Below are 17414 nucleotides of genomic sequence, written 5' to 3' on the forward strand. Positions count from 1 at the left end.
CTCCACATGTTTCAAGTGCAACGTCTGTTTAATAGTGTACCAGTACATTAGTAACCCCAATCGTCCCGCTGGTGGGTTCTGGGGGTCTTCAGTATTTACAAATGAGAGGGGCCATATTGTTGGAGAGGACAGCGTGAAGCAGACTGATAAGCTTGAGGAGATACTTGTCAGGAAGGAAGATGTGTTGCGCGTTTTGAAAAACTTGAGGATAGACAAGTCCCCCGGGCCTGACGGGATATATCCAAGGATTCTATGGGAAGCAAGAAATGAAATTGCAGAGCCGTTGGCAATGATCTTTTCGTCCTCGCTGTCAACAGGGGTGGTACCAGAGGATTGGAGAGTGGCGAATGTCGTGCCCCTGTTCAAAAAAGGGAATAGGGATAACCCTGGGAATTACAGGCCAGTTAGTCTTACTTCGGTGGTAGGCAAAGTAATGGAAAGGGTACTGAGGGATAGGATTTCTGAGCATCTGGAAAGGCATTGCTTGATTAGGGATAGTCAGCACGGATTTGTGAGGGGTAGGTCTTGCCTTACAAATCTTATTGAATTCTTTGAGGAGGTGACCAAGCATGTGGATGAAGGTAAAGCAGTGGCTGTAGTGTACATGGATTTTAGTAAGGCATTTGATAAGGTTCCCCATGGTAGGCTTATGCAGAAAGTAAGGAGACATGGGATAGTGGGAAATTTGGCCAGTTGGATAACAAACTGGCTAACCGATAGAAGACAGAGAGTTGTGGTGGATGGCAAATATTCAGCCTGGAGCCCAGTTATCAGTGGCGTACCGCAGGGATCAGTTCTGGGTCCTCTGCTGTTTGTGATTTTCATTAACGACTTGGATGAGGGAGTTGAAGGGTGGGTCAGTAAATTTGCAGATGATACGAAGATTGGTGGAGTTGTGGATAGTGAGGAGGGCTGTTGTCGGCTTCAAAGAGACATAGATAGAATGCAGAGCTGGGCTGAGAAGTGGCAGATGGAGTTTAACCCTGACAAGTGTGAGGTTGTCCATTTTGGAAGGACAAATCTGAATGCGGAATACAGGGTTAATGGTAGGGTTCTTGGCAATGTGGAGGAGCAGAGAGATCTTGGGGTCTATGTTCATTGTTCTTTGAAAGTTGCCACTCAAGTGGATAGAGCTGTGAAGAAGGCCTATGGTGTGCTAGCGTTCATTAGCAGAGGGATTGAATTTAAGAGCCGTGAGGTGATGATGCAGCTGTACAAAACCTTGGTCAGGCCACATTTGGAGTACTGTGTGCAGTTCTGGTCACCTCATTTTAGGAAGGATGTGGAAGCTTTGGAAAAGGTGCAAAGGAGATTTACCAGGATGTTGCCTGGAATGGAGAGTAGGTCATACGAGGAAAGATTGAGGGTGCTAGGCCTTTTCTCATTAGAACGGAGAAGGATGAGGGGCGACTTGATAGAGGTTTATAAGATGATCAGGGGAATAGATAGAGTAGACAGTCAGAGACTTTTTCCCCGGGTGGAACACACCATTACAAGGGGACATAAATTTAAGATAAATGGTGGAAGATATAGAGGGGATGTCAGAGGTAGGTTCTTTACCCAGAGAGTAGTGGGGGCATGGAATGCACTGCCTGTGGTAGTAGTTGAGTCGGAAAATTTATGGACCTTCAAGCGGCTATTGGATAGGTACTTGGACTAGGGTAGAATAAGGGAGTGTAGGTTAACTTCTTAAGGGCAGCACGGTAGCATTGTGGATAGCACAATTGCTTCACAGCTCCAGGGTCCCAAGTTCGATTTCGACTTGGGTCACTGTCTGTGTGGAGTCTGCACATCCTCCCCGTGACTGCGTGGGTTTCCTCCGGGTACTCCGGTTTCCTCCCACAGTCCAAAGATGTGCAGGTTGGGTGGATTGGCCATGACAAATTGTCCAAAATTCTATGATTAACCTAGGACAAAAGTTCGGCGCAACATCGTGGGCCGAAGGGCCTGTTCTGTGCTGTATTTCTCTATCTCTATCTATCTATCTCACCTTGGGCGGATTGGCAGCTGGATTGAACCTCGGCTGCCCCTGCATCATCTGGCTCTTCCAGCCCAGTGTAGAGGAGACTGCATTGTGAGCAGTGAATATGGTATACTAAAATGAAGGAAGTACAAATAAATCGATGCTTCACTTGGAAGTAGTGTTTACAGCCTTGCATGGTGAGAAGGGAGGAGATGAAAGAATAGCTGATGCATCTCGCTTTCACAGAAAGGTGCGTTGGGAAGGGAGAGGTTGTTGGGGGGGGGGGGGGGGGGGGGGAACGGAGGAGTGGAATATTGTGTTGTGGAGGGAATGGCAGCAGATACCTGTGCTGTCCTTCGAAGTCTCTGTCTGTCAGTGAGGTGGGAACTACATGACAGCTTAAGAAAATACATTGAGAGCCAAATATTTAAAGCAGAATGTGACTAACTGACTGACATTTTTTGTCTTTCAACAGCTTTGATGACAATCAGAAGCAGCTGGTCATCGGTGACATGGGAATCTTGTTCCCCAAAAACGAAATGAGCCTGTGGTGGAGGAAGGTAAACTGCTTTAATCCTTTCGTATAGATGATGGGCAGGCTGTTAATTCAACAACAATCTGCATTTGTATAGTGCTTTGAATGTAGTGGAACATCCCAGGGTGCTTCACTGGAGTCTATGATCAGCCAATAAAATCTGACACAGGGCCACATAAGGAAATATTGTGACATGTGACCAAAAGCTCCATGAAAGTAGGTTTTAAGGAACATCCTAGAGGAGGAGAGAATGTGGGACCTGACCAGCTGAAAGCACATCTGTCAATGGTGGAGCAAAGGGTTTCGGAGTGAGGGAGAGTCCCTGCTATTCCTTTATGTTTGCAGTGGTGAATCTAGTCGTTGAATTTATAAAAACCTTGTGGAGATTGGTTCTGTTCGGACAGCCTTCCTGCCGGTGCAGATTCTCACAGTGGAACTGTCCCATACAGTAGAGGCACGTCTCTCATTCGATTCCCCAGGCTCCACTAGATTAGCTCGTCAGGGGCACTAGGTTTGTCCTGTATTCCCCGGAGATTCTGTATGGGCGGATCAACCAGAAGCCAAAGAATTCGATTAAAATGAACAGAATTGCGTGCCTTAATATGAAGTCACGCTTGAGGTGCCCAACGAGCAAATATTGTGCACTGCAGATCTTGAGGACTGGAGCAGCAAAAGTGTAGCGTGTGTTCAGCTGAGGATCGTCTGGCAATGGTGCATGGGTGGATGGGGGGGGGGGGCTCTGGCGATTCCGACCGAGGGCAGCAGTTGCCATGTGAGTCCGCAGTGAGCTGTGTGTCTTGTTTGATTGCCAAAAACAATCTGGGGTCCTGTGCGACAATTCAATCAGTTGAATTGAACCAAGACAAAAAAAGTGGAAGATGGGGATGAAATTAGAATTGAGCCATGACACTCATCAGGTAGAAGCTGATTTGCCAGCCGGTATACATTCTGCACACATCCCATTGTATTGAAGTCGATCAATCCACCACTTAGTATTCTATGTATCTGCTGAACCATCCACTGATGGCCAATCCACCTAACCTGCATACCTTTGGACTGTGGGAGGAAACCGGAGCACCCGAGGAAATTCACGCAGAAATGGGGAGAATGTTTAAACTCCACACAGACAGTGATCCAAGCCAGAATTGAACCTGGGTCCCTGGTGCTGTGAGGCAGCAGTGCCAACCACTGTGCCACCGTGGTTGGAGGGGAAAAGCATTTGAAAAGTCAGGTGGTGGCTGAGTGTGTCTTTTCTGCTAGTATCTCGCTACATTTGGTTTTGCAAAAATATACTTTATTCGTAAAATATCTGAAAACATTCCAAAAATTTCAAAATGGCCGTCACACGGTGCAATAGTAGTCAGGTTCTCTACATACATCAAGTTGCACTCTTCAGGTGCTTCAACACAGTCAAAGAAACATTACAGACATTTCAAAATGGTCCTTACAAATGGTGCAATAGGCGGGATGCTGCACAGTGGTTAGCACTGTTGCCTACGGCGCTTGAGGACCGGGTTTGAATCCCGGCCCTGGGTCACTGTCCGTGTGGAGTTTGCACACTGTCCCCATGTCTGCATGGGTTCCACCCCCCACAATCCCAAAGATGTGCAGGTGAGGTGGATTGGCCTAGCTAAATTGTCCCTTAATTCGAAATAAAAATAATTGGGTATTCTAAATTTAAATAAAAACAAATGATCCAATGGTCTTTAACTTGTCTACATAGATCAGGTTGCACTCTGAGGTACTTCAATACAATTGTGATACATGTAATATTCCCAGTACACATTCAGTGTGAGACATACAGCCCAAAGGGGTTCTGTACAATTCCCCTCACCTCAGTCCTGGTATTCCACTACCACCTTCTCCGGCTGTTGCAGACCCTGACAGTTCCCCTAACCCTCACTACAACTTTATCTCTTTCCACAGCATTCCATTTGACCATGTTTGTCCCTGCTGCTAACTGACCCCTTATCTGACCATTCAGATTGCTGGTCCTGTGAAGCATCTTGAGGTGTCCCATTTGTGAGGCAGTTCTGGAAATAAATTTAATGAAGTGGCCAGTCAATAGGGCTTGTTAAGGATAGAGAAAGTAGATGTGTTACAGGGAAGGTGTATTTTGGAGTCATGAACTAGCAGGAAGTAGTTGTCTATTCTAAAGGATGGACCTTTTATTTAAGGAAAATGGTATCCTTATTTCGGTTAAAATTCAGAATAATAGGGTGACATTAGTAATCATTGCAAGGCAGGGTTCAGAGTAAACGGGGGCAGTGGGCAAACTTGCCCCAAAACGCTTGCGTGAAATATAAAGACTGGGTGATAGATTTAAAGTAGGTTCCCACCCCATTCCTTGCATATTTGTTATGGACCAGGGTTTAGAGAACGCCAAAGTGTATTATGGAGTTCACCTGACCCACAACTTTTAATAGATTGTGGCATGGGGAGCACACGGCTCACTCTACAGGTGTGGTACAGCAGAAATGGAAAAGTATTTTTTTAAACAAAACAATGTTTCTTCTATGAACTTAAGTTAACCTTTTTAAAACATACAGTGAACATCTTGGCAACCATCAATTCAAATATAACCCCCAAAGACTACAACACTAAGTATCCGTTAAGCTTTCCTTTTCACATCCATAAGACTTAAAACCCCTTTTATCAGAAGCAGATCAGGTTAAAGTCACTACTATTATTAGTTTTAAATCACCAGGATCGATTTACAGTCTTTAGAATACAGAGAATTGGGCAGCACGGTGGCGCAGTGGGTTAGCACTGCTGCCTCACGGCGCTGAGGTCCCAGGTTCGATCCCGGCTCTGGGTCACTGTCCGTGTGGAGTTTGCACATTCTCCCTGTGTTTGCGTGGGTTTCGCCCCCACAGCCCAAAAATGTGCAAGCTAGGTGGATTGGCCACTCTAAATTGCCCCTTAATTGGAAAAATGAATTGGGTACACTAAATTTATAAAAAAAAAAAAAAAAGAATACAGAGAATTCATACACCTTCTGGCTGTGACTGCACCTATCCAGAACTGAAAACAAAACTAAAACACACCCTGCAGCAGTCTCAAAACAATTGTTCAAGTTGAACTATTAACATCCTCAGGGGCCAGGATGAGATCTTGAAGAAAACTAGAAAAGGAAAAGGATGGAGATGTGCAGAAACTAAAAATGGAGTCACCCCTGTGCTGGGGACGGGAGCCAATGGCGAGAAGATCTGTCCGATTTTAGTTGTGTGTGAAGGGGAAGGGGAGGCAATGAAAAGAGAACCACGCAGATTCATTTAATCTTTTACCAGAAACAGCCTTTCTGTTTCGTTAAATCAGATCGTTGAAATTTGAGGTGAAAGTGATCTTCTTTCATTATCATATGTTGCGTATTGTGGATCGGTGATAGCCACTCACCATCCTGATTTTGAAATATATCACTGTCCCTTTACTGTCGCTGGGTCAAAAATCTGATGTGAACATACCTACATCATCACATGGGCTGCAGCGGTTGAAGAAGGCAGCTCACCTTCTCGAGGGAAAATAGGGATGGGCAATGAATGCTGGCCTAGCCACATCCCATGGATAAATAATAAAAACAAAAATGGGCGACACAGTGGTTAGCACTGCTTCCTCAGCACCAGGGACCCGGGTTCGATTCTGGCCTTGGTTCACTGTCTGTGTGGAGTTTGCACATTCTACCCATATCTGCGTGGGTTTCCTCCGGGTGCTCCAGTTTCCTCGCACAGTCCAGAGATGTGCAGGTGAGGTCATGGGGTTATGCGGATAGGGTGTGGTGGATGTGGGGGAGTGGACCTGGGTAGAATGCTCTTTCAGAGGATCGGTGCAGACTCGACGGGCCGAATGGCCTCCTCCTGCACTGCAGGGCTTCTTTGCACATTTCAGATGGCAGGCAGGCAATTTTACCTCAAAGCAAGGTGTCACCACCTATGTTTTACTGGCATACACTATCCAGGTCATGTCCTGTTGTTCATACTGGATCGACTTAATCCTGTATGACATGAATAAACTACATTAAAAACTAAAATACGGAAGTCACTATGATGGTTTGTTACAAATGCATACCATTGATGGTAATAGAAGGTAAATACAGAAAAGACTAACTTTATAAATATTTGCTACTTTTGGTTAGAATGAAAACTTTCATTGCAACCAAAGCTGTTGTTACTCACTTTCTGCATGTATTTTATATAGTTTTGTTGGAGTCACAAACACCAGCCATGTGTTGCCAAATAAAGGCGTTACTTTGCAAAGTTAATTTTTAATCTAGCATTGACATGTGAGGGTTAGCATACTATTTTGACCCAATTAATCCTTGCCTTGAGGTTGGTTGAGCTGCTCGAGTATTTCCGTTTGTTACTTGTGCTACCTTATCTATCTAAAGGAGGAAAATAAATCGACACAAATATAGATGATGATGTGACGGTGTGACTGCATCACTTAATAAAGGAGTTGGAATGAAGAAGGGGCCCTTGAAAAATCAAAAAGTATCCCTCTCTAACATCTCCATGAGCATCAGAGTGGGTCTGGGGGGGGGATTATTTTGTCCCTTGCTGCAAGGAATTAGAGAACTAATTTAATCTATAACTCAGCCTACCTTTTAAGGTTTTACTGTTTGAACCGAGTCCAGTTCGTATATCTGAAATGCTTTCCTTTTTCACAAGTGTTTTCTCCTGAAGATGCTGACTCGTATCCATGTCTAACCCAAATGTCGTCCCAAAAGTGAACCTAGTGAGTTTTCAGTCACGCAGCGAAGTCATGTCCAGCTCAGATTTAACGCTCCTCCCATTTCTGGGGTCTGCGTCTCCAGTCGTGATCTCGTTGAGCGGTGCAGCAGACTCGATGGGCCAAATGGCCGACTTCTGCTCCTGTGTTGTATTGTCTTTTTCAGCAGAGGGTTACTAGAGACTGAAACATGGGGGTGAACTATTCTCTTCCTTACACGGCTGCTCCAGTTAATTATAGGTATTCCCATGCTGTGCGCAGTTACTGCTGATCATTTCACGTTCTGCAGCTCCTCAGGAATATTTGATCAAGTCCCTCCTGATCTGTCCTCAGTTTAAGGCTCCAGTCCGTCAGATTGTTATAGTTTTACATTTTAATATGGAGAAAAGGGTCACACGAAATCCTTTGGGAACAATGTGCGATAGAATTTAGTTTGGGCTGCATTGTGACCATGGGACTGACTCTGTTCCTTACCTGGTATGAGTGTCCATTTAAAAATAGCGAGGGTGAGTCCGTAGCTGCAAGTTAGTGGAAATTGGAAAGGCTCTGATGAGTGCCACATAGTGGGGACCAAGTGAGCTTTCTGGTGGGCCTCGTTGTGTGATTTATTGCTGCAAACTGCTCACTTCTGATGTATTTTCTCCAGAAACTACAAGAGACACAACAGAGCCACAGAAATGTGCGGCTTAACCCCCCATGCACCAACACCACTGCCTCCGGTAACTACCTGAATGATCCAGGGGTGCGGAAGGCTCTGCACATTCCTGTCTTTGTGAAAAAATGGGAGATGTGCAGGTAACACCATATCTGTATCTTGAAGCAATTTTACATGTTAAATGTGAGAATGTCTTGTGCTCACCTCCTCCTGCTGTAATCTGTCATTGGGGCTGCCCGCTTGCTATTGGGGGGGGTTCCAATCAGTTGTACTCCAGTGTGAGGCAGCCGTAAGTATTAGTCATTCTAAGGATTTTGGATGGAGTCTTGGTGAACAGTTGCACTGCGAATAAGTAGTTTTTCTCACATTTGTCTCCACAGACACAATCTTGTTTAACCAATATTCCTATACCAGCCTCCCCAATGTGTCGACTAGGGGCTTTTCACAGTAACTTCATTTGAAGCCTCCTTGTGACAATAAGTGATTTTCATTTAATTTCAATATTAGAATCATAGAATTCCGACTGTGTAGAGGAGGCCATGGGGGCCCATGAGTCTGTACCGACCCTTTGAACAACCACACTACCTAGGCCCAATCTAACGTCTGTTCCTGCAATACCACCCTAAGCGGCATTTGAGCATGGCCAATCCACCTAACCTGCACATCTTTGGACTTAATAGTAAAGTATAAATCCTGCCCCCTGTGGATCTACTTGCACATCCTATTATTCGGTTTGACTTGACACATTCTGCTGCATGACAGAACAAGTGTTTGGTGTTGTGCATTAATCCTTTTCCACTTCTGTATAATCTACTGGTATGTCTGGCTTTGTGTGATTACTGTTGCTGCTTTCAACATTGCTCTTTTCCCACACAGCAAAGCATCATTCACAGCCTTACTCTGCACCCACACTGAGGTAATAAATCAAAAATACTGAGGACCAAGGACAGGCTAATGGGAGGGCCTCCACTAATACCATAAAATATCCATCGTTCATAAAAGCAGAATTGTTATCTCTCCATTTATCCAAAATTACAGCTAGACCCTGCTAGCTTTCACCTTGGTCTCTAGTCACTTCTTGGGGAGGTTTATCAAATGCTTCTGAAATCACATGAGTATGATCCTTCAGCGAATAATTCTTGCCAGTTCTAAGAATTTGCTTCCCATGCTGTACATTTCTCAGACTCTGATGCGCTGCCAGGTTCTGCTTTCCCTCTGATGCCCTGGAGTTGGTGTCAAATTGATATCATATCATCACACTTATCGTACAGTTATTCCACGTGAATTCAACTTTTGTGCAACCAACTCCCGCAGCCTGACTTGTTCCTGCTGATGTGCGAGAAAGATTATTACCCTGTAATATCATTCTTCTTGTTTTGCCTGGTGCAGTGTCTGAGGGAGGATGCGAGGTGCTGATGGTTCAACATTTGGAAACATAGGAACAGGAGGCGGCCATTCAGCCTCTCCATCCTGTACTGCTATTCATTGAGATCATAGCTGAACTGCGATCCAACTCCATGTATTCTCTGAATCCCTGAATATCTTTGGAACAAAAATCCATCTCTGATTTGGAATGAATAGTTGACCTAGCATTAATTAGTGTTGTGGGAGAGAGTTTGTGATAGAATCAAAGAATTTACAGTGCAGAAGGGGGCCATTCAGCCCATCAAATCTGCACCGGCCCTTGGAAAGAGCACCCTACCCAAGCCCACACCTTCACCCTATCCCAGTAACCTACCTAACCTTTTTGGATACTAAGGGCAATTTATCATGGCCAATCCACCTAACCTGCACATCTTTGTACTGTGGGAGGAAACCGGAGGAAACCTATGTAGGCACAGGGAGAATGTGCAGACTCCGCACAGACAGTGGCCCAAGCCGGATCTTAGGACCCTGGAGCTGTGAAGCAACTGTGCTAACCGCTATGCTAGCGTGCTGCCCTCTCTCTCTCTATTTTATATATATATATATATATAAATATATAGTGGAAATGTTTCCTACCTTCACTACTGGAAGGCCTAGCTCTAATTTCTTGACCATGACTAGTCTCCCCAAACAGCGAAAATAGTTGTTCTCTATCTACCCCATGTTCTTATTTCCCTTAATATGTTGAAACTTCAATCATATCACCCTTAGTCTTCTAAATCTAACAAATGCAATCCTGGTTTGTGTGATCTCTCCTCATAAGTTAACTCTTAAAGTCCACGTAACCTTGCAGTAAATCTACAGTGAATTCCTTCCAGTATATCCTTCCTCAGCTTTGGTGCCTAGATCTGCTCTCAGTCCTCCATATGTGGTCTAACCAAAGTTGTGTATCACTGTAGCAGACCTTCTGCCCCCATTGTAATCTATTCATCTAGATATTAAGGTCAGCATTCCTTTAGACATTCTGATTATTATTGGCACTTCTTTGTGACGTTTTAATGATGAGAGTCTGGACCTGCCCCCACCAAGCCTTTTAGGATTTCCACTGTTTTTAGCTTTTCACCATTTTCACCGGGGTGGCACAGTGGTTAGAACTACTGCCTCTCAGCTCCAGAGTCACGGGTTCAATTCCGGCCTCGGGTGACTGTGTGGAACTTTAACTTTCTCCCCATGTCTGCATGGAATTCATCCAGTTCCTCCTACAGTCCAAAGATGTGTAGGTTCAGTGGATTGGCCATGCTAAATTGCTCCTTTAGTGTCCAAAAGGTTAGTTTGGGTTATGGGGATAGGGTGGAGGCGTGGGCTTAAAGTAGGGTGCTCTTTCCAAGGGGCGGTGCAGGCTTGATAGGCTGAATGGCCTCCTTCTGCACTGTAAATTCTATGATTTAGGAAGTCCCCAGTTCCATCCTTTTCAGGTTCACAGTGGTTTACCTCGCACTTTCCGACATTGAAATCTATTTTCACAGTTTTACACATTCACTTATTCTAACTACTGTATCACTCTTATCCTCTTAATCCATAAATGCTCTTTCAGCGGTCATGGCCCAGCCTTATACAAAAGCCAATTTAAACTTTAATGTGTAGTCTTTAGATTTTTTAACTGCAATCTGCAGACTCCAGGGGCAGATGATCCCAGCCTAGGAGTGTCCACAGGGACTGTGAGGTCACCTGATATCTGTCCATTTGGGATTGGGATACCACGCAAGACGAGCACGGTGCCTTGAGAATTCTCTTTCTCTACTTATTGGCTGGCGGATTGGGGTAATTGTAACCCAGTCCACCGGACAGGAATTCCATGGGATATCTAGCTCTCTGGGTGGCAAGTAAAATTGGACAATAGAAAGCAAGTATTCCACCCAATCCTGTTGGTTTCCAGATGGGCGGGTTAATTTTGATAAATTGTCTTTATTAATTGAATGTTCCTCCTGCAGAATGTGGGAGGAAAGGGTCACCTCGAGTGTCCCTGCTGACTACATCTGCGGGAAGTGCACCCAACTCCAGCTCCTCGAGAACCGCGTCAGGGACCTGGAGCTGGATGAACATCGGATCATTCGGGAGGCGGAGGGGTTTATTGAGAGGAGTTATAGGGAGGTAGTCACACCTCGGGTAAAGGAAGAAGGTAGATGGGTTACCGTCAGGGGAACGAGAGGGAACCGGCAGGCAGTGCAGGGATCCCCTGTGGTCGTTCCCCTCAATAACAAGTATACCGTTTTGGATACTTTTGGGGGGAACGACTTACCAGGGATAAGCAATGGGGCACAGGTCTCTGGCACAGAGTCTGTCCCTGTTACTCAGAAGGGACGGGAGAAGAGGAACAGAACACTTGTCATTGGGGACTCCATAGTTAGAGGAACAAACAGGAGGTTCTGTGGGAACGAAAGAGACTCACAGTTGGTGTGTTGCCTCCCAGGTGCCAGGGTTCGTGATGTCTCTGATCGTGTTTTTGGGATCCTTAAGGGGGAGGGGGAGCAGCCCCAAGTCGTAGTACCAACGACATAGGTACGAAGAGAGATGGGGATTTGAGACAGAAATTCAGGGAGCTAGGATGGAAGCTGAGAGCTAGAACAAACAGAGTTGTTATCTCTGGGTTGTTACCCGTGCCACGTGCTAGCGAAGTGAGAAATAAGGAGAGAGAGGAGTTGAACACGTGGCTACAGGGATGGTGCAGGAGGGAGGGTTTTGGTTTCCTGGATAATTGTGGCTCATTCTGGGGTAGGTGGGACCTCTACAAACAGGATGGTCTTCACCTGAACCAGAGGGGTACCAATATCCTGGGGGGGGGAGATTTGCTAGTGCTCTTCGGGGTGGTTTAAACTAATTCAGCAGGGGGATAGGAACTTAAATTGTAGTCCCAGTGTACAGGATGTTGAGAGTAGTGAGGTCAGGGATAGGGTTAAAAGTTCGAAAGAGGGCACCGGCAAGCAAGATGCTGGTTTGAGGTGTGTCTACATCAACGCCAGGAGCATCCGGAATAAGGTGGGTGAGCTTGCAGCATGGGTTGGTACCTGGGATCTCGATGTTGTGGCGATTTCGAAGACATGGGTAGAGCAGGGACAGGAATGGTTGTTGCAGATTCCAGGATTTAGATGTTTCTGTAAGAACAGAGAAGATGGTAAAAGAGGGGGGGGGTGTGGCATTGTTAATCAAGGAAAGTATTACAGCGGCAGAAAGGACGTTTGAGGACTCTTCTACTGAGGTAGTATGGGCCGAGGTTAGGAACAGGAGAGGAGAGGTCACCCTGTTGGGAGTTGTCTATAGACCGCCGAATAGTTCCAGAGATGTAGAGGAAAGGATTGCAAAGATGATTCTCGACAGGAGCGAGAGTAACAGGGTAGTTTTAAGGGGGATTTTAACTTTCCAAATATTGACTGGAAATACTATAGTTCGAGTACTTTAGATGGGTCAGTTTTTGTGCAGTGTGTGCAGGAGGGTTTTCTGACACAGTATGTAGACAGGCCAACAAGGGGCGAGGCCACATTGGATTTGGTACTGGGTAATGAACCCAGCCAGGTGTTAGATTTAGATGTAGGTGAGCACTTTGGTGATAGTGATCACAATTCGGTTATGTTTACTTTAGCGATGGGCAGGGATAGGTATATACCGCAAGGCAAGAATTATAGCTGGGGGAAAGGCAATTATGATATTCGGCAAGATTTAGGATGTATAGGATGAGGAAGGAAACGGCAGGGGATGGGTACAATCGAAATGTGGAGCTTTTTCAAGGAACAGCTACTGCGTGTCCTTGATAAGTATGTACCTGTCAGGCAGGGAGGAAGTTGTCGAGCAAGGGAACCGAGGTTTACTAAGGAAGTTGAAGCACTTGTCAAGAGGAAGAAGAAGGCTTATGTTAGGATGAGACATAAAGGCTCAGTTAGGGCACTTGAGAGTTACAAGTTAGCCAGGAAGGACCTAAAGGGAGAGTTAAGAAGAGCGAGGAGAGGACACGAAAAGTCGTTGGCGGATAGGATCAAGGAAAACCCTAAGGCTTTCTATAGGTATATCAGGAACAAAAGAATGACTAGAGTAAGATTAGGACCAATCAAGGATAGTAGTGGAAAGTTTTGTGTGGAATCAGAGGAGATAGGGGAAGCGTTAAATGGATATTTTTTGTCAGTGTTTACACTGGAGAAAGACAATGTTGTCGAGGAGAATACTCGGGTACAGTCGACCAGGCTAGATGGGATTGAGGTTCACAGGAGGAGGTGTTATCTATTTTTACACTTTCCAAAATTGCTAAGTCCCCTGGGCCAGATGGGATTTATACTAGGATTCTCTGGGAATCCAGGGAGGAGATTGCAGAGCCTTTGTCCTTGATCTTTATGTCGTCTTTGTCGACAGGAATAGTGCCGGAAGACTGGAGGATAGCAAATGTTGTCCCCTTGTTCAAGAAGGGGAGTAGAGACAACCCTGGTAATTATAGACCTGTGAGCCTTACTTCGGTTGTGGGTAAAATGTTGGAAAAGGTTATAAGAGATAGGGTTCCTAACTTCATCTTGAAAAGAACAAGTTGATTAGCGATAGTCAACACGGTTTTGTGAAGGGTAGGTCATGTCTCACAAACCTTATTGAGTTTTTTGAGAAGGTGACCAAACAGGTGGATGAGGGTAAAGCGGTTGATGTGGTGTATATGGATTTCAGTAAGGCGTTTGATAAGGTTCCCCACGGTAGGCTATTGCAGAAAATACGGAAGTATGGGATTGAAGGTGATTTAGCGGTTTGGATCCGTAATTGGCTAGCTGAAAGAAGACAGAGGGTGGTGGTTGATGGCAAATGTTCATCCTGGACTTCAGTTACTAGTGGTGTACCGCAAGGATCTGTTTTGGGGCCACTGCCGTTTGTCATTTTTATAAATGACCTGGAAGAGTGTGTAGAAGGATGGGTTAGTAAATTTGCAGATGACACGAAAGTCGGTGGAGTTGTGGATAGCGCTGAAGGATGTTATAGGTTACAGAGGGATATAGATAAACTGCAGGGCTGGGCTGAGAGGTGGCAGATGGAGTTTAATGCAGAAAAGTGTGAGGTGGTTCACTTTGGAAGGAGTAACAGGAATGCAGAGTACTGGGCTAATGGCAAGATTCTTGGTAGTGTAGATGAACAGGGAGATCTCGGCATCTAGGTACATAAATCCCTGAAAGTTGCCACCCAGGTTAATAGGGCTGTTAAGGCATATGGTGTGCTAGCCTTTATCAGTAGGGGGATTGAGTTTCGGAGCCACGAGGTCATGCTGCAGCTGTACAAAACTCTGGTGCGGCCGCACCTGGAGTACTGCGTGCAGTTCTGGTCACCACATTATAGGAAGGATGTGGAAGCTTTGGAAAGGGTTCAGAGGAGATTTACTAGGATGTTGCCTGGTATGGAGGGAAGATCTTACGAGGAAAGGCTCAGAGACTTGAGGTTGTTTTCGTTAGAGAGGAGAAGGCTAGAGGTGACTTAATAGAGACATATAAGATAGTCAGAGGGTTAGATAGGGTGGACAGTGAGAGTCTTTTTCCTCGGATGGTGATGACCAACACGAGGGGACATAGCTTTAAATTGAGGGGTGGTAGATATAGGACAGATGTCAGCAGCAGTTTCTTTACTCGGTGTGGAACGCCCTGCCTGCAACAGTAGTAGACTCGCCAAATTTAAGGGCATTTAAGTGGTCACTGAATAGGCATATGGATGAAAATGGAATAGTGTAGGTCAGATAGGCTTCAGATGGTTTCACGGGTAGGCGCAACATCGAGGGCCGAAGGGCCCGTATTGCGCTGTAATGTTCTATGTTCTAATTCTATTCCTGTACATTAATAAAAAATATCTTTGGCAAGAGTCGTAAAGTTTTCCTGGAGTTGAGATAGGGAAAAGGCTTTTCTGGGAAGTCTTAATTTGCAGGAATGTTGTGATATTTGTAAGTATGCCGTCTTAAATTTTTGAAGAACTGGATTACTTTTAATTGTTCTCTTGTTTGTCTTTACTCTTCTCTAGTGCAACTGTGAAACTGCTTTATCGGCCCCTCTACAGTGATATGAAGAATCAATATCTGAAACTGCTGGCTGCCAGGGTAATTGAAACATTGTTCCTTCTACTCCTCTCTTTTATTCCTGTTGGCGACTAACTTCTAGAAACTGTGCATGTTTTAATCATCTATAACACTGGTTTAATCATGTAATTATTATGATCACAGACCATACCCCAACGGTGGCTACGATACTGGACAGCAACATCATTTTTTTTTTTTAATTTTGAAAGACTGTGAGGAAAGGATACCTCGCTCCAGGAGTGATTTCACACAAAATAGGGATATGGTATATTAAAACAAACTATTCTAACACAGTATTAAAATATCTTTAACATCATTCAGGAAAGTAACTTAGAATGATCCCTTAGACAATGCTAACCAGTATAGTGAATACAGTCACAATAACCCTTAACTGCTCTGCTATCTTTATTCCCATTCAAACAACAAAAAGAAATGCTCTCTGCTTCCAATCCACTGTTAAATACAATTAGCACTCAGGAATATCTGTTCATGATGTCTGCACAATGAGAAAGAGACCTTAAGGAAAAGTCCTGACTGTCAGAATCATGCAGAAACTCTCGCTGTATTTCTTAAGAAGCTGCTTCAGTTTGTTTTAGCTCCCCTTCTAGTCAGACAAGTCTGAACTGCTTGGAAATAAATTGCTAATCTATCTATAGACATATCTTTAACTGAACTACAATGAGAGCAAAATGCGTGACCTCTCCTCATATCTCCATCTAAAACTCAACTGAAACTCTGTTTTTCTGAAAAATACCTGATACCTTAACTCCATCCAGTAATGACATCACTGTACCAAGCTGAATCTAATTAACTCCATAGGGAACCCTGCTTAATCCAAACAAAACTGCATTAGCCAAAGCTTTTTACGATGCTTCAATTGCATCCCTAGCTCCCACACTTTCAAACCAGGATTCTTTAAAGCGCTACTAACCCAGGCTTCTAACACTCACTGTACCAAATACCAATAATACATCTGAAAGTTCTACATTCATCACATCACACTGGTTTGGGATTTTGAGGAGGTGAAGCTTGATTGTATTGTTTAATATCTCTGCTGTGAACTATTTACAGCCCAGTGGCTGCTGGGCGAGCGCCTCTGATTCTCCTTCAAGCTTTCTAATCGAGAAATGTTTTTCTCCCTTCCTGGTTACTGTGTGGCATCTCGTAATAATGGAATGGTTAAAATTGGGAATGTGATATTTTAGTGATCACGGAGCCTGGAATATTGAAGTTCCAATCAACTGGGTAAACAACCCCATCATGGTGGCTGGCTTTCATAATAAAACAGACTAAAGTTGGGTTACTGGTATAGGGTGGATACGTGGGCTTGAGTAGGGTGATCATTGCTCGGCACAACATTGAGGGCCGAAGGGCCTGTTCTGTGCTGTACTGTTCTAATTCTAAAAAATGATCAGTATTTCTTGCTGGTGCCCCTCATGCAAGAATGCACTTACCATTCAGTGAGCATTCTTATAACACTTTTCACAAGCACAGGATGTCCAACTGGACTTTGCAACCAGTGCAGTGGGTTAGATGTGTACTTAGCGTTGTAACATCAGGAAACACAGCAGTCAATGTGTGCACAGCAAGATTCAACAAGCAGCAACATGATACTGACCCAATAATGTACTCCAATGATGGAGGGGTAAATATTGGCCAGGACATGCCCCCCCCCCCCCCCCCCCCCCCCCAAACTACTGTTCCTTGGATGACAGGGAGATCCTGAGAGGGCAGACAGAGCATTTGTTTAATACCTTGTCTGAATTATGGCACCTCTGACAATGCAGTTATCTCTGTATTGCAGGATTATGTGCTCAATCCTGTGGCGTTTCGGGTGACTTGTCTATTAACTCTCAGCCTGTGATCAAGTACTTCCCAATCCCTCTGAATTGAATGTTAATTTGGGTCTTTTTGCTCCTGTATCAATTTGGCTGCATTTCCGGTGACAGCAGTACCAGATCCTGGTTTATAATGGAGATGTGGACATGGCCTGTAATTTCCTGGGAAACGAGTGGTTTGTGGAGTCTCTCCAACAGAAGGTGAGCTTTTTTTTTCTATATTCTGCAGCTTGTTTGCAGTATCCGACGTGAGT

The 17414-nt window shown here is 44.8% G+C and overlaps 1 protein-coding gene across 1 annotated transcript in view; it reads left to right on the forward strand.

The window, feature by feature from the left end:
• The window catches only part of LOC119969133 (lysosomal protective protein-like), a 49349-nt gene that overhangs the window by 18804 nt on the left and 13131 nt on the right, over nt 1–17414 (forward strand). The window contains exons 6-9 of the mRNA XM_038802350.1: nt 2439–2523; nt 7870–8018; nt 15268–15343; nt 17272–17361. Of these exons, the coding sequence (XP_038658278.1) occupies nt 2439–2523; nt 7870–8018; nt 15268–15343; nt 17272–17361 (400 nt within the window). The remainder of the gene's footprint in view (nt 1–2438; nt 2524–7869; nt 8019–15267; nt 15344–17271; nt 17362–17414) is intronic.

This window comes from Scyliorhinus canicula, chromosome 7 (assembly GCF_902713615.1).
Source record: "Scyliorhinus canicula chromosome 7, sScyCan1.1, whole genome shotgun sequence".
NCBI lineage: Eukaryota > Metazoa > Chordata > Chondrichthyes > Carcharhiniformes > Scyliorhinidae > Scyliorhinus > Scyliorhinus canicula.